Here is a 26,807-nt window from a genome sequence, read left to right on the forward strand (position 1 = left end):
GTAGAGCCTGCTGTAGAGCCTGCTGTAGAGCCTGCTGTAGAGCCTGCATTAGAGCCTGCTGTAGAGCCTGCTATAGGGCCTGCATTAGAGCCTGCATTAGAGCCTGCATTAGAGCCTGCTGTAGAGCCTTCTGTAGAGCCTGCTGTAGAGCCTGTTGTAGAGCCTGCTGTAGAGCCTGCTGTTGAGCCTGTTGTAGAGCCTGATGTAGAGCCTATTGTAGAGCCTGCTGTAGAGCCTGCTGTAGAGCCTGCATTAGAGCCTGCTGTAGAGCCTGCTGAAGAGCCTGCTGTAGAGCCTGCATGAGAGCCTGCTGTAGATCCTGCTGTAGAGCCTGCTGTAGAACCTGTTGTAGAGCCTGCATAAGAGCCTGCTATAGGGCCTGATGTAGAGCCTGCTGTAGAGCCTGCTGTAGAGCCTGTTGTAGAGCCTGCTGTAGAGCCTGCATTAGAGCCTCATGTAGAGCCTGCTGTAGGGCCTGCTGTAGAGCCTGCTGTAGAGCCTGCATTAGAGCCTGCTGTAGAGCCTGCATTAGAGCCTGCTGTAGAGCCTGCTGTAGGGCCTGCATTAGAGCCTGCATTAGAGCCTGCATTAGAGCCAGCATTAGAGCCTGCTGTAGAGCCTGTTGTGGGGCCTGCATTAGAGCCTGCTATATTGCCTGTTGTAGAGCCTGCTGTAGAGCCTCCTATAGAGCCTGCTGTAGAGCCTGCATTAGAGCCTGCTGTGGAGCCTGCTGTAGAGCCTGTTGTAGAGCCTGCTGTAGAGCCTGCATTAGAGCCTGCTGTAGAGCCTGCTATAGGGCCTGCATTAGAGCCTGCTATAGAGCCTGCTGTAGAGCCTGCTATGGAGCCTGTTGTAGAGCCTGCTGTAGAGCCTGCTGTAGAGCCTGCTATAGAGCCTGCTGTAGAGCCTGCATTAGAGCCTGCTGTAGGGCCTGCTGTAGAGCCTGTTGTAGAGCCTGATGTAGAACCTGCTGTAGAGCCTGCTGTAGAGCCTGCATTAGAGCCTGCTGTAGAGCCTGCTGTAGAGCCTGTTGTAGAGCCTGCATTAGAGCCTGCTATAGTGCCTGTTGTAGAGCCTGCTGTAGAGCCTGTTGTAGAGCCTGCTGTAGAGCCTGCATTAGAGCCTGCTGTAGAGCCTCATGTAGAGCCTGCTGTAGGGCCTGCTATAGAGCCTGCAGTAGAGCCTGCTGTAGAGCCTGCTGTAGAGCCTGCTGTAGGGCCTGCTATAGGGCCTGCATTAGAGCCTGCATTAGAGCCTGCATTAGAGCCTGCTGTAGAGCCTGCATTAGAGCCTGCTGTAGAGCCTGCTGTAGAGCCTGCTATCGGGCCTGCTGTAGAGCCTGCTGTAGAGCCTGCATTAGAGCCTGCTGTAGAGCCTGCTTTTGAGCCTGCATTAGAGCCTGCTGTAGAGCCTGCTGTAGAGCCTGCCGTAGGGCCTGCTGTAGAGCCTGTTATAGAGTCTGCTGTAGAGCCTGCTGTAGAGCCTGCCGTAGGGCCTGCTGTAGGGCCTGCATTTGAGCCTGCATTAGAGCCTGCTGTAGAGCCTGCTGTAGAGCCTGCCGTAGGGCCTGCTGTAGAGCCTGTTATAGAGTCTGCTGTAGAGCCTGCTATAGAGCCTGCATTAGATCCTGCTGTAGAGCCTGTTTTAGAGCCTGCTGTAGAGCCTGCTGTAGAGCCTGCTGTAGAGCCTGTTGTAGAGCCTGCTGTAGAGCCTGCTGTAGAGACTGCTGTAGAGCCTGTTGTAGAGCCTGCTGTAGAGCCTGTTGTAGAGCCTGCATTAGAGCCTGCATTAGAGCCTGCTATAGGGCCTGTTGTAGAGCCTGCTGTAGAGCCTGCTGTAGAGCCTGCATTAGAGCCTGTTGTAGAGCCTGCTGTAGAGCCTGCATTAGAGCCTGTTGTAGAGCCTGCTGTAGAGCCTGCATTCGAGCCTGTTGTAGAGCCTGCTGTAGAGTCTGCATTAGAGCCTGTTGTAGAGCCTGCTGTAGAGCCTGCTGTAGAGCCTGTTATAGAGCCTGCTGTAGAGCCTGCTGTAGAGCCTGTTATAGAGCCTGCTGTAGAGCCTGCTATAGGGCCTGCATTAGAGCCTGTTGTAGAGCCTGCTGTAGAGCCTGCTGTAGAGCCTGTTGTAGAGCCTGCTGTAGAGCCTGCTGTAGAGCCTGCATTAGAGCCTGTTGTAGAGCCTGTTATAGAGCCTGTTATAGAGCCTGCATTAGAGCCTGTTGTAGAGCCTGCATTAGAGCCTGTTGTAGAGCCTGCTGTAGAGCCTGCTGTAGAGCCTGCAGTAGAGCCTGCTGTAGAGCCTGCTGTAGAGCCTGCTGTAGAGCCTGCTGTAGAGCCTGCTGTAGAGCCTGTTGTAGAGCCTGCTGTAGAGCCTGCTGTAGAGCCTGCTGTAGAGCCTGCATTAGAGCCTGTTGTAGAGCCTGCTGTAGAGCCTGCATTAGAGCCTGTTGTAGAGCCTGCTGTAGAGCCTGCTGTAGAGCCTGCATTAGAGCCTGTTGTAGAGCCTGCTGTAGAGCCTGCATTAGAGCCTGTTGTAGAGCCTGCTGTAGAGCCTGCTGTAGAGCCTGTTATAGAGCCTGCTGTAGAGCCTGCTGTAGAGCCTGTTATAGAGCCTGCTGTAGAGCCTGCTATAGGGCCTGCATTAGAGCCTGTTGTAGAGCCTGCTGTAGAGCCTGCTGTAGAGCCTGCTGTAGAGCCTGTTGTAGAGCCTGCTGTAGAGCCTGCTGTAGAGCCTGCTGTAGAGCCTGCTGTAGAGCCTGTTGTAGAGCCTGTTATAGAGCCTGTTATAGAGCCTGCATTAGAGCCTGTTGTAGAGCCTGCATTAGAGCCTGTTGTAGAGCCTGCTGTAGAGCCTGCTGTAGAGCCTGCATTAGAGCCTGCTGTAGAGCCTGCTGTAGAGCTTGCTGTAGAGCCTGCTGTAGAGCCTGCTGTAGAGCCTGTTGTAGAGCCTGCTGTAGAGCCTGCTGTAGAGCCTGCTGTAGAGCCTGTTGTAGAGCCTGTTGTAGAGCCTGTTGTAGAGCCTGCTGTAGAGCCTGCTGTAGAGCCTGCATTAGAGCCTGTTGTAGAGCCTGCTGTAGAGCCTGCTGTAGAGCCTGCTGTAGAGCCTGCTGTAGAGCCTGCATTAGAGCCTGCTGTAGAGCCTGCTGTAGAGCCTGTTGTAGAGCCTGCTGTAGAGCCTGCATTAGAGCCTGCTGTAGAGCCTGCTGTAGAGCCTGCTGTCATAACTGTATGTGTCACATTCCCTTTGAGATGTTTCTAATACATTGTTCTTACGAGTCCTTGTGTGTGTGTGTGTGTGTGTGTGTGTGTGTGTGTGTGTGTGTGTGTGTGTGCGCGTGTGTGCGCGTGTGTGCGCACGTGCGTGCGTGTGCGTGTGTGTGCCTGTGTTTGTACTTGCTGTGTGTGTGTGCGTGTGCGCGCGTGTGTGTGTGTGTGTGCGTGTGTGTGTTTGTACTTGCTGTGTGTGTGTGTGTGTGTGTGTGTGTGTGTGTGTGTGTGTGTGTGTGTGTGCGTGCGTGTGTGTGCCTGTGTTTGTACTTGCTGTGTGTGTGTGCGTGTGCGCGTGTGTGTGTGCGTGTGCGTGTGTGTGTTTGTACTTGCTGTGTGTGTGTGTGTGTGTGTGCGCGTGTGCGTGTGTGTGCCTGTGTTTGTACTTGCTGTGTGTGTGTGCGCATGTGTGTGTGTGTGTGTGTGTGTGTGTGTGTGTTTTTACTTGCTGTGTGTGTGTGTGTGTGTGTGTGTGTGTGTGTGTGTGTGTGTGTGTGTGTGTGTGTGTGTGTGTGTGTGTGTGTGTGCGTGCGCGTGCGTGTGTTTGTACTTGCTGTGCGCCCCTGTGTGTGTGTGTGTGTGCCTGCCTGCGTGTGTGTGTGTGTGTGTGTCTGTGTGTGTGTGTGTGTGTGTGTGTGTTTGTACTTGCTGTGTGCCCCTGTGTGTGTGTGTTTGTACTTGCTGTGTGTGTGTGTGTGTGTGTGTGTGTGTGTGTGTGTGTGTGTGTGTGTGTGTGTGTGTGTGTGTGTGTGTGTGTGTGTGTGTGTGTGTGTGTGTGTGTGCGTGTTCCAGTGGTGTATGTGGTGCTGAGTGAGATCTTCCCAACAGGGGTCAGAGGTAAAGCCGTGTCTGTCGTGTCGGCTGTCAACTGGGCCACCAACCTCCTCATGTCCATGACCTTCCTCTCTGCCACAGGTACAGTACAGCTGAGGTACAGCTGAGGTACAGCTGAGGTACAGCTGAGGTACAGTACAGCTGAGGTACAGTACAGCTGAGGTACAGTACAGCTGAGGTACAGCTGAGGTACAGCTGAGGTACAGTACAGCTGAGGTACAGCTGAGGTACAGCTGAGGTACAGCTGAGGTACAGTACAGCTGAGGTACAGCTGAGGTACAGCTGAGGTACAGTATAGCTGAGGTACAGCTGAGGTACAGCTGAGGTACAGTACAGCTGAGGTACAGTACAGCTGAGGTACAGTACAGCTGAGGTACAGCTGAGGTACAGTACAGCTGAGGTACAGTATAGCTGAGGTACAGCTGAGGTACAGTACAGCTGAGGTACAGCTGAGGTGCAGTACAGCTGAGGTACAGTACAGCTGAGGTACAGCTGAGGTGCAGTACAGCTGAGGTACAGCTGAGGTACAGCTGAGGTACAGATGAGGTGCAGTACAGCTGAGGTGCAGTACAGCTGAGGTACAGTACAGCAGAGGTACAGCTGAGGTACAGCTGAGGTGCAGTACAGCTGAGGTACAGTACAGCTGAGGTACAGCTGAGGTACAGCTGAGGTGCAGTACAGCTGAGGTACAGTACAGCTGAGGTACAGCTGAGGTACAGTATAGCTGAGGTATAGCTGAGATACAGCTGAGGTACAGCTGAGGTACAGTACAGCTGAGGTACAGTACAGCTGAGGTACAGCTGAGGTACAGCTGAGGTACAGTACAGCTGAGGTACAGTACAGCTGAGGTACAGTACAGCTGAGGTACAGCTGAGGTGCAGTACAGCTGAGGTACAGCTGAGGTACAGCTGAGGTACAGCTGAGGTACAGCTGAGGTACAGTACAGCTGAGGTACAGCTGAGGTACAGTACAGCTTAGGTACAGCTGAGGTGCAGTACAGCTGAGGTGCAGTACAGCTGAGGTGCAGTACAGCTGAGGTACAGTACAGCTGAGGTACAGCTGAGGTGCAGTACAGCTGAGGTACAGTACAGCTGAGGTACAGCTGAGGTACAGCTGAGGTACAGTACAGCTGAGGTACAGTACAGCTGAGGTACAGCTGAGGTACAGCTGAGGTACAGTACAGCTGAGGTACAGTACAGCTGAGGTACAGCTGAGGTACAGCTGAGGTGCAGTACAGCTGAGGTACAGCTGAGGTACAGCTGAGGTACAGCTGAGGTACAGTACAGCTGAGGTACAGTACAGCTGAGGTACAGCTGAGGTACAGTACAGCTGAGGTACAGTACAGCTGAGGTGCAGCTGAGGTACAGTACAGCTGAGGTACAGCTGAGGTACAGTACAGCTGAGGTACAGTACAGCTGAGGTACAGCTGAGGTACAGTACAGCTGAGGTACAGTACAGCTGAGGTACAGCTGAGGTGCAGTACAGCTGAGGTACAGTACAGCTGAGGTACAGCTGAGGTACAGTACAGCTGAGGTACAGTACAGCTGAGGTACAGCTGAGGTACAGTACAGCTGAGGTACAGTACAGCTGAGGTACAGTACAGCTGAGGTACAGCTGAGGTACAGCTGAGGTACAGTACAGCTGAGGTACAGTACAGCTGAGGTACAGTACAGCTGAGGTACAGTACAGCTGAGGTACAGCACAGCTGAGGTACAGCTGAGGTACAGCTGAGGTACAGTACAGCTGAGGTACAGCACAGCTGAGGTACAGTACAGCTGAGGTACAGCACAGCTGAGGTACAGCACAGCTGAGGTACAGTACAGCTGAGGTACAGCTGAGGTACAGCTGAGGTACAGCACAGCTGAGGTACAGCACAGCTGAGGTACAGTACAGCTGAGGTACAGCACAGCTGAGGTACAGTACAGCTGAGGTACAGCTGAGGTACAGCTGAGGTACAGCTGAGGTACAGCACAGCTGAGGTACAGTACAGCTGAGGTACAGTACAGCTGAGGTACAGTACAGCTGAGGTACAGTACAGCTGAGGTACAGCTGAGGTACAGCTGAGGTACAGTGCAGCTGAGGTACAGTACAGCTGAGGTACAGCTGAGGTACAGCTGAGGTACAGCTGAGGTACAGATGAGGTGCAGTACAGCTGAGGTGCAGTACAGCTGAGGTACAGTACAGCTGAGGTACAGCTGAGGTGCAGTACAGCTGAGGTACAGTACAGCTGAGGTACAGCTGAGGTACAGCTGAGGTACAGCTGAGGTACAGTATAGCTGAGGTATAGCTGAGATACAGCTGAGGTACAGCTGAGGTACAGTACAGCTGAGGTACAGTACAGCTGAGGTACAGTACAGCTGAGGTACAGCTGAGGTACAGCTGAGGTACAGTACAGCTGAGGTACAGTACAGCTGAGGTACAGTACAGCTGAGGTGCAGTACAGCTGAGGTACAGCTGAGGTGCAGTACAGCTGAGGTACAGCTGAGGTACAGTACAGCTGAGGTACAGCTGAGGTACAGTACAGCTTAGGTACAGCTGAGGTGCAGTACAGCTGAGGTGCAGTACAGCTGAGGTACAGTACAGCTGAGGTACAGCTGAGGTACAGCTGAGGTACAGTACAGCTGAGGTACAGTACAGCTGAGGTACAGCTGAGGTACAGCTGAGGTACAGTACAGCTGAGGTACAGTACAGCTGAGGTACAGTACAGCTGAGGTACAGCTGAGGTACAGCTGAGGTGCAGTACAGCTGAGGTACAGCTGAGGTACAGCTGAGGTACAGCTGAGGTACAGTACAGCTGAGGTACAGTACAGCTGAGGTACAGCTGAGGTACAGTACAGCTGAGGTACAGTACAGCTGAGGTGCAGCTGAGGTACAGTACAGCTGAGGTACAGCTGAGGTACAGTACAGCTGAGGTACAGTACAGCTGAGGTACAGTACAGCTGAGGTACAGCTGAGGTGCAGTACAGCTGAGGTACAGTACAGCTGAGGTACAGCTGAGGTACAGTACAGCTGAGGTACAGTACAGCTGAGGTACAGCTGAGGTACAGTACAGCTGAGGTACAGTACAGCTGAGGTACAGTACAGCTGAGGTACAGTACAGCTGAGGTACAGCACAGCTGAGGTACAGTACAGCTGAGGTACAGCACAGCTGAGGTACAGTACAGATGAGGTACAGCTGAGGTACAGTACAGCTGAGGTACAGCACAGCTGAGGTACAGTACAGCTGAGGTACAGTACAGCTGAGGTACAGTACAGCTGAGGTACAGCTGAGGTACAGTACAGCTGAGGTGTGGTCCAACACAATCAGTCGTATGGAATCACACTGAGTAATTCGCCGTCTTACTAAAATACTCCAAGCTTCACAACGATAAGGTTAACGAGTGGACACTCCTAAAACGAGATTCAATCAATTGACCGTTGATTCTGGTTTATATCACGTACCGCCAAGCAGCCTTGTAGTTGTTTAGTCTGTGTTTTATAAAATGGGAAATAAGCGTAAAACATGATTTATAATAAGGAATTAGCAACTTGTTCTCATTCTGAGAAATAAGGTAGGCCACTTGATTTCAACATCTGAACAACAGCACGTCACCTCTTCACTGTTGACGTTGAGACTGGACAGAGGAACTCTGCCTAGAAGGCCATCGTCCCGGAGTCTCCTCTTCACTGTTGACGTTGAGACTGGACAGAGGAACTCTGCCTTAGAAGGTCAGCATCCCGGAGTCGCCTCTTCACTGTTGACGTTGAGACTGGACAGAGGAACTCTGCCTAGAAGGCCATCGTCCCGGAGTCTCCTCTTCACTGTTGACATTGAGACTGGACAGAGGAACTCTGCCTTAGAAGGTCAGCATCCCGGAGTCGCCTCTTCACTGTTGACGTTGAGACTGGACAGAGGAACTCTGCCTAGAAGGCCATCGTCCCGGAGTCTCCTCTTCACTGTTGACGTTGAGACTGGACAGAGGAACTCTGCCTTAGAAGGTCAGCATCCCGGAGTCGCCTCTTCACTGTTGACGTTGAGACTGGACAGAGGAACTCTGCCTAGAAGGCCATCGTCCCGGAGTCTCCTCTTCACTGTTGACATTGAGACTGGACAGAGGAACTCTGCCTTAGAAGGTCAGCATCCAGGAGTCGCCTCTTCACTGTTGACGTTGAGACTGGACAGAGGAACTCTGCCTTAGAAGGTCAGCATCCCGGAGTCGCCTCTTCACTGTTGACGTTGAGACTGGTGTTTTGTGGGTACTATTTAATGAAGCTGCCTGTTGTGGACATGTGAGGCATCTGTTTCTCAAACTAGACACTCTAATGTACTTGTCATCTTGCTCAGTTGTGCACCGGAGCCTCCCACTCCTCTTTCTATTCTGGTTAGAGCCAGTTTGCGCTGTTCTGTGACGGGAGTAGTACACAGCTTTGTACGAGAATAGACTGACGAGTTTCAGAAGAAAGTTATTTGTTTCTGGCCATGTTGAGCCTGTAATCGAACCCACAAATGCTGATGCTCCAGATACTCAACTAGTCAAAAGAAAGACAGTTTTACTCCTTCTTTAATCAGACTACACTGTATTTCTGATCAACTTGATGTTATTTTAATGGACAAGAAATGTGCTTTTCTTTCAAAGACAAGGACATTTCTCTTAGTGACCCCAAACTTTTGAACGGTATTGTGTATATGTATATGTATATGTATATGTATAAATAAATACAGTATATTACACACTAGGGCTGCCTCCCATTGATATTAGACACTAGGGCCGCCTCCCATTGATATTACACACTAGGGCTGCCTCCCATTGATATTAGACACTAGGGCTGCCTCCCATTGATATATATATGCCATTTAGCAGACGCTTTTATCCAAAGCGACTTACAGTCATGTGTGCATACATTCTACGTATGGGTGGTCCCGGGGATCGAACCCACTACCCTGGCGTTACAAGCGCCATGCTCTACCAACTGAGCTACAGAAGGACCACGATATTAGACACTAGGGCTGCCTCCCATTGATATTAGACACTAGGCTGCCTCCCATTGATATTAGACACTAGGGCCGCCTCCCATTGATATTAGACACTAGGGCTGCCTCCCATTGATATTAGACACTAGGGCCGCCTCCCATTGATATTAGAAACTAGGGCTGCCTCCCATTGATATTAGACACTAGGGCCGCCTCCCATTGATATTAGACACTAGGCTGCCTCCCATTGATATTAGACACTAGGGCCGCCTCCCATTGATATTAGACACTAGGGCTGCCTCCCATTGATATTAGACACTAGGGCCGCCTCCCATTGATATTAGAAACTAGGGCTGCCTCCCATTGATATTAGACACTAGGGCCGCCTCCCATTGATATTAGACACTAGGGCTGCCTCCCATTGATATTACACACTAGGGCCGCCTCCCATTGATATTAGACACTAGGGCTGCCTCCCATTGATATTAGAAACTAGGGCTGCCTCCCATTGATATTAGACACTAGGGCTGCCTCCCATTGATATTAGACACTAGGGCTGCCTCCCATTGATATTAGACACTAGGGCTGCCTCCCATTGATATTACACACTAGGGCTGCCTCCCATTGATATTAGACACTAGGGCTGCCTCCCATTGATATTAGACACTAGGGCTGCCTCCCATTGATATTAGACACTAGGGCTGCCTCCCATTGATATTAGACACTAGGGCCGCCTCCCATTGATATTAGACACTAGGGCTGCCTCCCATTGATATTAGACACTAGGGCTGCCTCCCATTGATATTAGACACTAGGGCTGCCTCCCATTGATATTAGACACTAGGGCCGCCTCCCATTGATATTAGACACTAGGGCTGCCTCCCATTGATATTAGACACTAGGGCTGCCTCCCATTGATATTAGACACTAGGGCTGCCTCCCATTGATATTAGACACTAGGGCTGCCTCCCATTGATATTAGACACTAGGGCTGCCTCCCATTGATATTAGACACTAGGGCTGCCTCCCATTGATATTAGACACTAGGGCTGCCTCCCATTGATATTAGACACTAGGGCTGCCTCCCATTGATATTACATACTAGGGCTGCCTCCCATTGATATTAGACACTAGGGCTGCCTCCCATTGATATTAGACACTAGGGCTGCCTCCCATTGATATTAGACACTAGGGCTGCCTCCCATTGATATTACACACTAGGGCTGCCTCCCATTGATATTAGACACTAGGGCTGCCTCCCATTGATATTAGACACTAGGGCTGCCTCCCATTGATATTAGACACTAGGGCCGCCTCCCATTGATATTAGACACTAGGGCCGCCTCCCATTGATATTAGACACTAGGGCCGCCTCCCATTGATATTAGACACTAGGGCTGCCTCCCATTGATATTAGACACTAGGGCCACCTCCTATTGATATTAGACACTAGGGCTGCCTCCCATTGATATTAGACACTAGGGCCGCCTCCCATTGATATTAGACACTAGAGCTGCCTCCCATTGATATTAGACACTAGGGCCTGCCTCCCATTGATATTAAACACTAGGGCCGCCTCCCATTGATATTAGACACTAGGGCTGCCTCCCATTGATATTAGACACTAGGGCTGCCTCCCATTGATATTAGACACTAGGGCTGCCTCCCATTGATATTAGACACTAGGGCTGCCTCCCATTGATATTAGACACTAGGGCTGCCTCCCATTGATATTAGACACTAGGGCTGCCTCCCATTGATATTAGACACTAGGGCTGCCTCCCATTGATATTAGACACTAGGGCTGCCTCCCATTGATATTAGACACTAGCCTCCCATTGATATTAGACACTAGGGCTGCCTCCCATTGATATTAGACACTAGGGCTGCCTCCCATTGATATTAGACACTAGGGCTGCCTCCCATTGATATTAGACACTAGCCTCCCATTGATATTAGACACTAGGGCTGCCTCCCATTGATATTAGACACTAGGGCCGCCTCCCATTGATATTAGACACTAGCCTCCCATTGATATTAGACACTAGGGCTGCCTCCCATTGATATTAGACACTAGGGCCGCCTCCCATTGATATTAGACACTAGCCTCCCATTGATATTAGACACTAGGGCTGCCTCCCATTGATATTAGACACTAGCCTCCCATTGATATTAGACACTAGTGCTGCCTCCCATTGATATTAGACACTAGGGCTGCCTCCCATTGATATTAGAAACTAGGGCTGCCTCCCATTGATATTAGACACTAGGGCTGCCTCCCATTGATATTAGACACTAGGGCTGCCTCCCATTGATATTAGACACTAGGGCTGCCTCCCATTGATATTAGACACTAGGGCTGCCTCCCATTGATATTAGACACTAGGGCTGCCTCCCATTGATATTAGAAACTAGGGCTGCCTCCCATTGATATTAGACACTAGGGCTGCCTCCCATTGATATTAGACACTAGGGCTGCCTCCCATTGATATTAGACACTAGGGCTGCCTCCCATTGATATTAGACACTAGGGCCGCCTCCCATTGATATTAGACACTAGGGCTGCCTCCCATTGATATTAGACACTAGGGCTGCCTCCCATTGATATTAGACACTAGGGCTGCCTCCCATTGATATTAGACACTAGGGCTGCCTCCCATTGATATTAGACACTAGGGCTGCCTCCCATTGATATTAGACACTAGGGCTGCCTCCCATTGATATTAGACACTAGGGCTGCCTCCCATTGATATTAGACACTAGGGCTGCCTCCCATTGATATTACACACTAGGGCTGCCTCCCATTGATATTAGACACTAGGGCCGCCTCCCATTGATATTAGACACTAGGGCTGCCTCCCATTGATATTACACACTAGGGCTGCCTCCCATTGATATTAGACACTAGGGCTGCCTCCCATTGATATTAGACACTAGGGCTGCCTCCCATTGATATTAGACACTAGGGCTGCCTCCCATTGATATTAGACACTAGGGCTGCCTCCCATTGATATTAGACACTAGGGCTGCCTCCCATTGATATTAGACACTAGGGCTGCCTCCCATTGATATTACACACTAGGGCTGCCTCCCATTGATATTAGACACTAGGGCTGCCTCCCATTGATATTACACACTAGGGCTGCCTCCCATTGATATTAGACACTAGGGCTGCCTCCCATTGATATTAGACACTAGGGCTGCCTCCCATTGATATTACACACTAGGGCTGCCTCCCATTGATATTAGACACTAGGGCTGCCTCCCATTGATATTAGACACTAGGGCTGCCTCCCATTGATATTACACACTAGGGCTGCCTCCCATTGATATTAGACACTAGGGCCGCCTCCCATTGATATTAGACACTAGGGCTGCCTCCCATTGATATTACACACTAGGGCTGCCTCCCATTGATATTAGACACTAGGGCCGCCTCTCATTGATATTAGACACTAGGGCTGCCTCCCATTGATATTACACACTAGGGCTGCCTCCCATTGATATTACACACTAGGGCTGCCTCCCATTGATATTAGACACTAGGGCCGCCTCCCATTGATATTACACACTAGGGCCGCCTCCCATTGATATTACACACTAGGGCCGCCTCCCATTGATATTACACACTAGGGCTGCCTCCCATTGATATTACACACTAGGGCCGCCTCCCATTGATATTAGACACTAGGGCTGCCTCCCATTGATATTAGACACTAGGGCTGCCTCCCATTGATATTACACACTAGGGCTGCCTCCCATTGATATTACACACTAGGGCTGCCTCCCATTGATATTAGACACTAGGGCTGCCTCCCATTGATATTACACACTAGGGCTGCCTCCCATTGATATTACACACTAGGGCTGCCTCCCATTGATATTACACACTAGGGCTGCCTCCCATTGATATTACACACTAGGGCTGCCTCCCATTGATATTACACACTAGGGCTGCCTCCCATTGATATTAGACACTAGGGCTGCCTCCCAGGGCTCTATATCGGATGGTATTTTGAACCGGGGCCTAGTTTTCATCTTGTCATGTCTTACTAGACTAGTTCAGCAGGTTAATCAAACCAACTAGGCAGAGCGGCAATCAGCTAGAATCTTCACTCTATTTTTTCTAGACTAGGGCAGCCCAACCCTCTTCCTGGAGATCTACTGTCCTGTCGGTTTTCAGTCCAATCCTAATTTAACATATCTTATTCAGCTAGTTAAGGTCTTGTTGAGCAGCTAATTAGTAGAATCAGGTCTGTTAAATTTGGGTTGGACTGACAACCTACAGGACAGTAGATCTCCAGGAAGAGGTTTGGACTGAAAACCTACAGGACGGTAGATCTCCAGGAAGAGGGTTGGACTGAACCTACAGGACAGTGGATCTCCAGGAAGAGGGTTGGACTGAAAACCTACAGGACAGTAGATCTCCAGGAAGAGGGTTGGACTGAAAACCCACAGCACAGTAGATCTTCAGGAAGAGGGTTGGACTGAAATGCCACAGGACAGTAGATCTCCAGGAAGAGGGTTGGACTGAAAACCCACAGCACAGTAGATCTCCAGGAAGAGGGTTGGACTGAACCTACAGGACAGTAGATCTCCAGGAAGAGGTTTGGACTGAAAACCTACAGGACAGTAGATCTCCAGGAAGAGGGTTGGACTTAACCTACAGGACAGTAGATCTCCAGGAAGAGGGTTGGACTGAAAACCCACAGGACGGTAGATCTCCAGGAAGAGGGTTGGACTGAAAACCTACAGGACGGTAGATCTCCAGGAAGAGGGTGGACTGAAAACGCACAGCACAGTAGATCTCCAGGAAGAGGGTTGGACTGAACCTACAGGACAGTAGATCTGCAGGAAGAGGGTTGGACTGAAAAAACTACAGGACAGTAAATCTCCGAGAAGAGGTTTGGACTGAAAACCTACAGGACAGGAGATCTCCAGGAAGAGGGTTGGACTGAAAACCTACAGGACGGTAGATCTCAAGGAAGAGGGTTGGACTGGAAACCTACAGGACAGTAGATCTCCAGGAAGAGGTTTGGACTGAAAAACTTCAGGACGGTAGAACCAGGAAGAGGTTTGGACTGAAAACCTTCAGGACAGGAGATCTCCAGGAAGAGGGTTTGGCTGTAAACCTATAGGACAGTAGATCTCTAGGAAAAGGGTTGGACTGAAAACCTCCAGGACGATAGATCTCCGGGAAGAGGGTGTGACTGGAAACCTACAGGACAGTAGATCTTCAGGAAGAGTGTTGGACTGAAAACCTACAGGACAGTAGATCTCCAGGAAGAGGGTTGGACTGAAAACCTACAGGACGGTAGATCTCCAGGAAGAGGGTTGGACTGAAAACCTACAGGACAGTAGATCTCCAGGAAGAGGGTTGGACTGAAAACCTACAGGACGGTAGATCTCCAGGAAGAGGGTTGGACTGAAAACCTACAGGACAGTAGATCTCCAGGAAGAGGGTTGGACTGATAACCTACAGGACAGTAGATCTCCAGGAAGAGGGTTGGACTGAAAACCTACAGGACGGTAGATCTCCAGGAAGAGGGTTGGACTGAAAACCTACAGGACAGTAGATCTCCAGGAAGAGGGTTGGACTGAAAACCTACAGGACGGTAGATCTCCAGGAAGAGGGTTGGACTGAAAACCTACAGGACAGTAGATCTGCAGGAAGAGGGTTGGACTGAAAACCTACAGGACAGTAGATCTCCAGGAAGAGGTTGGACTGAAAACCCACAGGACGGTAGATCTCCAGGAAGAGGGTTGGACTGAAAACCTACAGGACGGTAGATCTCCAGGAAGAGGGTTGGACTGAACCTACAGGACAGTAGATCTCCAGGAAGAGGGTTGGACTGAAAACCCACAGCACAGTAGATCTCCAGGAAGAGGGTTGGACTGCCCTGTTTCAGACTAATATCAGGCTTGGGGTCATTTTGAAATTCAGGGAAATGATTTTAATCAACTTTTGTTGAGTTTTATTGAAGTCGATGAATATAGATGATGTTTTTATATATTATTGAATTGACCCTGACTATTACGCCGACACTTATACTGAAAAAATAAAATAACAGTTCATATGAGGAAATCTTGTCATTTTAAATACATTCATTAGGCCCTAATCTACGGATTTCACATGACTGGGAATACAGATATGAATCTGTTGGTCACAGATACCTTTTTAAATAAAAGGTCAGAGAGTTGTGGATCAGAAAACCAGTCTGTATGTGGTGTGACCACCATTTACCTCAAGCAGCACGACCCATCTCCTTCGTATAGAGTTGATCAGACTGTTGATCCTCAAATCAAATCTTACCGGTCACATACACATATTTAGCAGATGTTATTGCGGGTTTAGCTAAATGATTGTGTTCTCAGCTCCAACAGTGTAATAATATCTAACAATTCACCACAATACACACAAATCTAAAAGTAAAATAACGTAATTAAGAAATATAGAAATATTAAGACGGGCTATGTCGGAGTCCAGAGTATATATACAGTATATGTGATGGGATGAATACACATTATGACAGTATGTGCATAGTATATATAGTATATCTGTAGAATACGTAGGATATAATAGTGTACAGAGCCTTCGGAAAGTATTCAGACCCCTTGACGTTTTACACATTTTGTTACATTTTACAGCCTTTTTCTATAATTGATTAATTAAAACATTTTCCCTCATCAATCTACGAACAATACCCCATAATGACATCACAATACCCCATAATGACATCACAATACCCCATAATGACATCACAATACCCCATAATGATAAAGCGAAGAAAAAAAACAGTTTTTCAAATGTATTAAAAATAAAAGATAGAAATACTTATTGACATTAGTATTCAGACCCTTTTGCTATGTGACTCGAAATTGAGCTCAGGTGCATCTTGTTTCCATTGATCATCCTTGAGATGTTTCTACAACTTGATTGGAGTCCACCTGTGGTAAATTCAATTGATTGGACATGATTTTTGGAAAGACACACACCTGTCTATATAATGTCCCACAGTTGACAGTGCATGTCAGAGCAAAAACCAAGCCATGAGGTTGAAGGAATTGTCCATAGAGCTCAGAGACAGGATTGTGTCGAGGCACAGATCTGGGGAAGGGTACCAAAACATGTCTGCAACATTGAAGATTGAACATTGAATATGTCCGTAAACACACCAGCCAGATTGAGGCAAAGATGAATGGAGTGAAGTACAGAGAGATCCTTGATGAAATCCTGCTACAGAGCTCTCAGGACCTCAGACTGGGACGAAGGTTCACCTTCCAACAGGACAACAACCAAGACAACGTAGGAGTGGCTTTGGGACAAGTCTCTGAATGTCCTTGAGTGGCCCAGCCAGAGCCTGGACTTGAACCCAATCGAACATCTCTGGAGAGACCTGAAAATAGCTGTGCAGCAACGCTCCCCATCCAACCTGACAGAGCTTGAGAGGATCTGCAGAGAAGAATGGGAGAAACTCCCCAAATACAGGTGTGCCAAGCTTGTAACGTCATACCCAAGAAGACACGAGGCTGTAATCGCTGACAAAGGTGCTTCAACAAAGTACTGAGTAAAGGGTCTGAATACTTATGTAAATGTAATATTTCTGTTTTTGATTTTTTCATAAATTTGCAAAAAAAATATCAAAAAAGCTGTTTTGAATTTGTCATTATGGGGTATTGTGATGTCATTATGGGGTATTGTGATGTCATTATGGGGTATTGTGATGTCATTATGAGGTATTGTGATGTCATTATGGGATATTGTGATGTCATTATAGGGTATTGTGAGTAGATTGATGAGGAGGAAAAAACTATTCAATCAATTTTACAATAAGGCTGTAACCTAACAAAATGTAGAAAAAGTCAAGGCACTGTATAGGTGTGACATTTATTATGGTCCCCCTGCTGAGTAGATGAGGAGGCGTGTCATGTTTGTTACTTCCTTCCTGTAGAGAGGATGACGAGGTGTAACATCTATTATGGTCCCCCTGCAGAGAGGATTGGTGTTCCCAACGTGATGTTCCTGTACGCCACCATAAGCTTCATCCTGCTGGTCTTCGTCATCCTCTTCATCCCAGAGACTCAGGGACGCACACTGGAACAGATCTCTAAAGAACTGGCCAAGAAGTAAACCCCCACACACACCAGGGCCCATAGGGATTAGGGAAACAGTCAAAGATCTTTAGTCACCACCCAGAACATCTACCTAGTTCCTAGACGTACACCCCAACACACCAAATGTTAGTTCAAGAGTTCTAGTGTAAGAAGTGGTTTGACTTGGTCAATATTGGTCAAGACAACCTCTGATAGCTCTATACTCATATCTCTCTCTCCTTCTGCTCCTCCTCTCTCTCTCTCTCTCTCTACCTCTCTCTCTACCTCTCTCTTGCTCTCTGTCTCTTAACACATCTCTCTCTCTCTCTCTCTCTCTCTCTCTCTCTCTCTCTCTCTCTCTCTACCTCTCTCTCTACCTTTCTTGCACTCTGTCTCTTTCTCTCTACCTCTCTTGCTCTCTGTCTCTTAATACATCTCTCTCTCTCTCTCTCTCTCTCTACCTCTCTCTTGCTTTCTGTCTCTATCTCTCTCTCTACCTCTCTCTCTTGCTTTCTGTCTCTACCTCTCTCTCCTCACCTAGAAAGCAGCTGAAGGTGAGGTTCTGGCGACGAGTGCAACCCCAGGAGACTTTCTTCACCATTCACAGGACCCCTGAACTCTCAACTCTGAACCCTCACCCTCTCACCTAGCTGTCCACAGCAGAGGGATGAAGATCTGGGAGGAGAGAGGAAATGCTAGAAATGGAGAGGAGGGAGGCCGAGAAAGGAGGAGGAGAGAGGTAGAAGAGGGATGATAGAAGGAGAACAACCATATGACTATGAGATCACTTTCTTCTCCCTCGCTCGCTCCCTTCCTCCTTCCCTCCTATTGAGAGAGCAACCCTGAGGCTCCGATGGAACTCTGAGATCTGTCTGTCCTCTGAATTGCTGACCTGTCTGTCTGTTTCTACCTGTCTGTCTGTTTCTACCTGTCTGTCTGTTTCTACCTGTCTGTCTGTTTCTACCTGTTTGTAACAGAATACACAGGATTTTATCTAATAAGCTATTTTCTGACCCCAAATTTATTCAAACAGGGACTTTTTCAAGTTATGTTCATGTTAATGAATTTACCCTTGGGGAAAAACACCTCCATTCATCCCAGTTTGATATTGGGACACATGGTCTCGAGCTGGGTCAAAATGTGTCAAATTATATACCATGTATTTGACCCACTACCACTTTCACACATGTATCAAATAAGGGGTTTTGTCTCTGTGTAAATGGGGTTTAAGGTGCTGTTTCCACTGTTATTCAGACCCCTTGACTTTTTCCACATTTTGTTACAGCCTTATTCTGAAATTGATTAAATTGTTTTTAGCCCTCTCTCATCAATCTACACACAATACCCATAATAACATCACAATACCCCATAATGACATCACAATACCCCATAATGACATCACAATACCCCATAATGACATCACAATACCCCATAATGACATCACAATACCCCATAATGACAAAGCAAAAAAATAAAAATGTAATAAAAAATAAATTATATTAAATGTACATACAGTACCAGTCAACAGTTTGGACACACCTACTCATTCAAGGGTTTTTCTTTATTTGTACTATTTTCTACATTGTAGAATAATAGTGAAGACATCAACACTATGAAATAACACACATGGAATCATGTAGTAACCATAAAAGTGTTAAACAAATCAAAACAATATTTTATATTTGAGATTCTTGAAAGTAGCCACCCTTTGCCTTGATGACAGCTTTGCACACTCTTAAATGAGTAGGAGACTAGTACTGTAAGCATTCAGACCCTTTACTCAGTACTTTGTTGAAGCACCTTTGGCAGCGAAAACAGCCTTGAGTCTTCTTGGGTGTGATGCTACAAGCTTGGCACACCTGTATTTGGGGAGTTTCTCCCATTCTTCTCTGCATAACCTCTTAAGTTCTGTCAGGTTGGATGGGGAGTGTTGCTGCACAGCTATTTTCATGTCTCCAGAGATGTTCGATCAGGTTTCAGTCCAGCCTCCGGCTGGGCTACTCAAAGACATTCAGAGACTTGTTCCACAGCCACTCCTGTGTTGTCTTCGATGTGTGCTTAGGATTGTTGTCCTGTTGGAAGGTGAACCTTCACCCCACTCTGAGGTCCTGAGAGCTTTGGAGCAGGTTTTCATCAAGGATCTCTCTGTGCTTTGCTCCGTTCATCTTTGCCTCAATCTGGCTGGTGTGTTTACGGACATATTCAATCTCTCCCATTTTGCTGTCCCCAAGATGGCCACCATTGTTCCTGGACCCAAAGATAACTGAATTAAATGACTATTTTCCCATAACACTCACCTCCACCTTACCTGACATCCTAGACCCATTTCAATTAGCATACCGCCCCAATAGATCCACAGCCTTCACACTGCACACTGCCCTATCCCATCTGGACAAGAGGAATACCTATGTAAGAATGTTGTTCATTGACTACAGCTCAGCATTCAACACCATAGTGCCCTCCAATCTCATCATTAAGCTCAAGGCTTTGAGCATGAACCCCGCCCTGTGCAACTGGGTCCTGGACTTCCTGACAGGCCGCCCCCAGGTGGTGAGGGTAGGAAACAACACCTCCACTTCGCTGATCCTCAACACAGGGGCCCCACAAGGGTGTGTCTTCAGCCCCCTCCTGTACTCCCTGTTCACCCATGACTGTGTGGCCATGCAGCCTCCAACTCAATCAACAAGTTGGCAGACGACACAACAGTAGTGGGCTTGATCACCAGCAATGACGAGACAGCCTACAGGGAGGAGGTGAGGGCTCTGGGAATGTGGTGCCAGGAAAATAACCTCTCCCTCAATGTCAACCAAACGAAGGAGCTGATTGTGGACTTCAGGAAACAGCAGAGGAAGCACCCCCCTATCCACATCGACAGGATCGCAGTGGAGAAGGTGGGAATCTTTAAGTTCCTCGGCGTACACAGGTGCATCAAAGCAGGGACCGAGAGACTGAAAAACAGCTTCTATCTCAAGGCCATCAGACTGTTAAACAGCCATCACTAGCACAGAGAGGTTGCTGCCTACATAGAGACTCATATCACTGGCCTCTTTAATAAATGGATCACCAGCCACTTTAATAATGTTTACATATCTTACATTACTCATCTCATATGTATATACACTGTATTTTATACCATCTATTGCACCTTGCCTATGCTGCTCAGTCATCGCTCATCCATATACTGTATGTACATATTCTCATTCACCCCTTTAGATTTGTGTGTATTAGGTAGTTGTTGTGGAATTGTTAGATATTACTGCACTGTCGGAACTAGAAACACAAGCATATCGCTACACTCGCTTTAACATCTGCTAGCCACGTGTATGTTGCCAATAACATTGAATTTGATTTGATTTGATTTGAGTCCCTGAAAAACCTCCCCACAGCATGATGCTGCCACCACCATGCTTCACCGTAGGGATGGTGCCAGGTTTCCTCCAGACGTGACACTTGGCATTCAGGCCAAAGAGTTCAATCTTGGTTTCATCAGACCAGATAATCTAATTTCTCAAGGTCTGAGTCCTTTAGGTGCCTTTTGGCAAACTCCAAGCAGGCTGTCATGTGCCTTTTACTGAGGAGTGGCTTCTGTCTGGCCACTACCATAAAGGTCTGATTGGTGGAGTGCTGCAGAGATGGTTGTCCTTCTGGAAGGTTCTCCCATCTCCACAGAGGAACTAGAGCTCTGTTAGAGTGACCATTGGGTTCTTGGTCACCTCCCTGACCAAGGCCCTTCTCCCCGATTGCTCAGTTTGGTCAGGCAGCCAGCTCTAGGAAGAGTCTTGGTGGTTCCAAACTTCTTCCATTTAATAATGATGGAGGTCACTGTGTTCTTGGGGACCTTCAATGCTGCAGAAATGTTTTGATACCCTTCCCCAGATCTGTGCCTCGACACAATCCTGTCTCAGAGCTCTACGGACAATTCCTTCTACCTCATGCCTTGTTTTTTCTGAGATATGCACTGTCAACTGTGGGACCTTATATAGACAAGTGTGTGCCTTTCCAAATCATATCCAATTATTGGAATTTACCACAGTGTAACGGCGATCGTCTGTTGAAGGAGAAGCGGACCAAAATGCAGCGTGGTGGTTACTCATGTTCTTTAATGAAGAATCGACGATACATGAAATAACTAATATATACAAAAACAACAAACGAAACGCGAAAACCTATTACAGTGAACACTACACAGAGACAGGAACAATCACCCACGAAAACACTCACAGAATATGGCTGCCTAAATATGGTTCCCAATCAGAGACAACGAATATCACCTGACTCTGATTGAGAACCGCCTCAGGCAGCCAAGCCTATGCTAGACACACCCCTAATCAGCCACAATCCCAATGCCTACAATAAACCCATGTCACACCCTGGCCTGAACAAATAACTAAAGAAAACACAAAAATACTAAGACCAAGGCGTGCCATATTCTGTGAGTATTTCGTGGGTGATTGTTCCTGTCTTTGTGTTTGCACCAGATAGGGCTGTTTCGGTTTTTCACTTTTTATATTTTTGTAGTTTCCGCTTGTATTGTTTTTTCCTTCATTTAAATATTATCATAAATCATCATCACGCTGCATTTTGGTCCGATCTTCGTCAGAGGAGGAGATAGAAGAACGCCGTTACACACAGGTGGACTCCAATCAAGTTGTAGAAACATCTCAAGGATGATCAATGGTAACAAGATGCACCTGAGCTCAATTTTAGTGTCTCACAGCAAAGGGGTCTGAATACTTATGTCAATAAGGTATTTCTGTTTCTTATTTTTAATGCATTTGCAAAAATGTCTAAAAACCTGTTTTAGTTTTGTCATTATGGGGTATTGTGATGTCATTATGGGGTATTGTGATGTCATTATGGGGTGTCGTGATGTCATTATGGGGTGTCGTGATGTCATTATGGGGTATCGTGATGTCATTATGGGTATCGTGATGTCATTATGGGGTATCGTGATGTCATTATGGGGTATCGTGATGTCATTATGGGGTATTGTGATGTCATTATGGGGTATCGTGATGTCATTATGGGGTATCGTGATGTCATTATGGGGTATTGTGATGTCATTATGGGGTATTGTGATGTCATTATGGGGTATTGTGATGTCATTATGGGGTATCGTGATGTCATTATGGGGTATTGTGATGTCATTATGGGGTATCGTGATGTCATTATGGGGTATTGTGATGTCATTATGGGGTATTGTGATGTCATTATGGGGTATTGTGATGTCATTATGGGGTACAGTGATGTCATTATGGGGTATTGTGATGTCATTATGGGGTATCGTGATGTCATTATGGGGTATTGTGATGTCATTATGGGGTATTGTGATGTCATTATGGGGTATTGTGATGTCATTATGGGGTATTGTGATGTCATTATGGGGTATTGTGATGTCATTATGGGGTATTGTGATGTCATTATGGGTATCGTGATGTCATTATGGGGTATTGTGATGTCATTATGGGTATTGTGATGTCATTATGGGGTATTGTGATGTCATTATGGGGTACCGTGATGTCATTATGGGGTATTGTGATGTCATTATGGGGTATTGTGATGTCATTATGGGGTATTGTGATGTCATTATGGGTATCGTGATGTCATTATCGGGTATTGTCATGTCATTATGGGGTATCGTGTGTAGATTGCTGAGGATTTTTAAAATATTTTTTTATCCATTTTAGAATAAGGCTGTAATATAACAGAATGTGTAAAAAGTCAAGGGGTCTGAATACTTTCTGATTAGATCGTACAGTGGTGGTGAGGGGAGGACAGGTTCATATAAATGACTGGAATGGAATCAATGGAATGGTTTCATGTGCTTAATAGTGTTCCATTCATTCCCGTTCGTTTACTATGAGCTCATTCTCCGATTTAAAGTGCAACCAGCCACCACTGATGTGGCTGTGTCTGGTACTGTCTGACCTGTCTGTTCACAGTTATCTGTTCTGGACATGGTTTACACCTGCGTTTCTTAATTTACTCACAAGAAAACCAGAGTCAGTTAGTTAACTAACAGTCTTGCCCTTAACCAGTTGAATCAGGTGTGTATTGATTGATAGCAGATGTTGCAAAACGTTTTGCAACAGAAACCGTTTACTCTAGGAAGCAAACAGAGCAGCAAATGGAACAAAATCGGGAGGCACCTACCTGAATTTGTCCAAACGTTTTCCATTTAGAGTAAACTGTTTCAAAACGTTTCGAAACGTTTTCCATTTAGAGTAAACTGTTTCAAAACGTTTCGAAACGTTTTCCATTTAGAGTAAACTGTTTCAAAACGTTTCAAAACGTTTTCCATTTAGAGTAAACTGTTTCAAAACGTTTTGCAGCAGACTAAAAGCTTTGTAACAGACTAAACATTTGCCAACCGACAAAATGTTTTGCAACTAAATCCGACTAGTGAATACACTCCAGGTGTGTTTGTGTTCGTTTGTCCCGAGCTACAATAAGAGTTCTGTTGGAGGAACATGAAAACCAGAAACACTGTCTTGAAAGGTCCAGTGCAGTCAAAAACGTGATTTTTTTCTGTGTTTTATATTTACTGAACAAAAAATATAATACGCAAAATGCAACAATTTTTTAAATTTTTACTGAGTTACAGTTCATTCTCATTAAATAAATCAATCAATAGAAATACATAAATTAATAAATGTAATATCTAATATCCTAAACTATGGAATTCACGTGACTGGGCTCAGGCTACACGTGGTCTGCGGTTGTGAAGCCGGTTGGAGGTACTGCAAAATTCTCTAAAATTACATTGGAGGCGGCTTATGGTAGAGAAAGGAACATTCAATTTTCTGTCAACAGCTCTGATGGACATTCCTGCAGTCAGCATGCCAATTGCACACTACCCCAAAACTTGAGACATCTGTGGCATTGTGTTGTGTGACAAAACTGCACATTTTAGAGTGGCCTTTTATTGTCCCCGGCACAAGGTGCACCTGTGTACTGGCCATGCTGTTTAATCAGCTTCTTGATATGCCACACCTGTCAGGTGGATGGATTATCTTGGCAAAGGACAAAAGCTCACTAACAGGGATGGAAACAAATTTGTGTACAAAATTTGAGATAAATAAGCGTTTGTTTTTTTTGCGTATGAAAAAATGTCTGGTATCTTATTATTTCAGCTCATGAAACATGGGACTAACACTACATGTTGCGTTTATGTTTTTTGTTCAGTATAGTACAGCCCACAGCCATATGGCATTGGAATGGTACTAGCTGTTAAGTAATAGCTGTTTGAAAAGCCTGAAATGTGAATTTATAGTGGGTTGGAGGACATAGTGACATCAAGGGTGGTACGTTATATATATATATGCCATTTAGCAGACGCTTTTATCCAAAGCGACTTACAGTCATGTGTGCATACATTCTACGTATGGGTGGTCCCAGGAATCGAACCCACTACCCTGGCGTTACAAGCGCCATGCTCTACCAACTGAGCTACAGAAGGACCATAATTAGTTAATAGACCAATTAGACCAATTAGTTAATAGACCAATAGACCAATTAAAAATAATGTTCAAAATTAACCTCTCTACCAATAACAGTTATTTTTTCAGTTTTTTTTATATCGTTGCTAAAAAAAAATCCTGTTTTGTTTCTTTCTTTCTTTTGTTGCCCATTTTAAATGAAAACAATCACAGTACCTAATTGTGACCCAGACCTGATTTAAAATAGAAACTGGCTCCATTGGAACTTTTGAAAGGACAATAACAGTGGGTGTGTTCGACCTTTCACCTCTGACCAGAACATCAGCTGTCATTTCCTGTTCTATCGGAGTTGTGAAACACTGCAGTGAGCAGACAAACAGGTATGACCAGCCCGTCTCTGTAGCCTCCTGTTCTCCTGTCTAATGGACATTTTTGTGCATCCCAAATGGCACCCTATTCCCTATGTGGGTAGGTAGTGCACTGCAATAGGGAATAGTGTGCTGTTTGGAACACGTCCTGGGAGTCCTAAAGGTGGCTGGGGTTTCTGCTGTACGTCGGGATGGAGGGGGGGGATGTTTTTTGTATCTTAGTTGCCAAACTGTTGAAAAGACACGTCTAATATGTTTTTTATTCTTCTTTGTTGTAATAATAATAATAATAAAACAATCCAAATTAGATAATTAAGGAGAATAAATGGTGTGTCTGTGATGTCAAAAGAGGATCATCGTGTTTTGGTCGGACCCTTAAATTCAGACAAGCAAAAAGGTGTTAAGTCAGTTACGAGCAAATTCTTATTTACAATGACGGCCTGCCAATGATGCGATCACTGCACACTGCCCTATCCCATCTGTTCAATGACTACAGCTCAGCATTCAACACCATCGTACCCTCCAGGCTCATCATTCAGCTGAACCCAGCACTGTGCAACTGGGTCCTGGACTTTCTGACAGTACGCCCCCAGGTGGTGAAAGGTAGGAAACAACACCTCCACTCCACTGATCCTCAACACTGGGGCCCCACAAGGGTGTGTCTTCAGCCCCCTCCTGTACTCCCTGTTCACCCATGACTGCATGGCCTCACACGCCTCAAACTCACCCATCAAGTTGCAGACGACACAACAGTAGTAGACTTGATTACCAACCATGACGAAATAGCTCAGAGTGAGTGTGGTGGCAGGAAAATAACCTCTCACTCAATGTCGACAAAACGAGCTGATCGAGGGAACACCTAAAACCCTGTCAAACTTTTATCACCGCCTGGTACGGCAGCTGCACCGCCCGCAACCACAGGGCTCTCCAGAGGGTGGTGCGGTCTGCACAACGCATCACCGGGGGCAAACGTCCTGCCCTCCAGGACACCTACAGCACCCAATGTCACAGGAAGGACAAAAATATCATCAAGGACAACAACCACCCGAGTCCTGTTCACTAGCACCTTAGAGGCTGCTGCCCTATATACATAGACATGGAATCACTTTAATGATGGAACACTGGTCCCTTTAATAATGGAACACTGGTCACTTTAATAATGGAACACTGGTCACTTTAATAATGGAACACTGGTCACTTTAATAATGGAACACTGGTCCCTTTAATAATGGAACACTGGTCACTTTAATAATGGAACACTGGTCCCTTTAATAATGGAACACTGGTCCCTTTAATAATGGAACACTGGTCCCTTTAATAATGGAACACTGGTCACTTTAATAATGGAACACTGGTCACTTTAATAATGGAACACTGGTCACTTTAATAATGGAACACTGGTCACTTTAATAATGGAACACTGGTCACTTTAATAATGGAACACTGGTCACTTTAATAATGGAACACTGGTCCCTTTAATAATGGAACACTGGTCACTTTAATAATGGAACACTGGTCCCTTTAATAATGGAACACTGGTCCCTTTAATGATGGAACACTGGTCCCTTTAATAATGGAATCACTGGTCCCTTTAATAATGGAACACTGGTCACTTTAATAATGGAACACTGGTCCCTTTAATAATGGAACACTGGTCCCTTTAATAATGGAACACTGGTCCCTTTAATAATGGAACACTGGTCACTTTAATAATGGAACACTGGTCACTTTAATAATGGAACATTGGTGACTTTAATAATGGAACACTGGTCCCTTTAATAATGGAACACTGGTCACTTTAATAATGGAACACTGGTCACTTTAATAATGGAACACTGGTCCCTTTAATAATGGA

General features: G+C 46.6%; 1 protein-coding gene across 6 annotated transcripts in view; it reads left to right on the plus strand.

Moving 5' to 3' along the window:
- Positions 1–24,303, plus strand: part of slc2a12 (solute carrier family 2 member 12) — a 67,172-nt gene extending 42,869 nt beyond the window's left edge. For 2 of the 6 annotated variants that reach the window (XM_052524595.1, XM_052524596.1), the window contains exons 4-6: positions 4,059–4,181; positions 17,004–17,178; positions 17,687–24,303. In XM_052524595.1, the coding sequence (XP_052380555.1) occupies positions 4,059–4,181; positions 17,004–17,178; positions 17,687–17,795 (407 nt within the window). In that variant the 3' untranslated portion in view covers positions 17,796–24,303. Of the gene's footprint in view, positions 1–4,058; positions 4,198–7,684; positions 8,282–17,003; positions 17,179–17,686 lie in introns of those variants that run through there. The other 4 variants (XR_008141650.1, XM_052524598.1, XM_052524597.1 and 1 more) reach the window with 4 other exon arrangements.
- Positions 24,304–26,807: the final 2,504 nt, after the last annotated feature.

Source organism: Oncorhynchus keta, chromosome 8, assembly GCF_023373465.1.
Source record: "Oncorhynchus keta strain PuntledgeMale-10-30-2019 chromosome 8, Oket_V2, whole genome shotgun sequence".
Classification (NCBI taxonomy): Eukaryota; Metazoa; Chordata; class Actinopteri; order Salmoniformes; family Salmonidae; genus Oncorhynchus; species Oncorhynchus keta.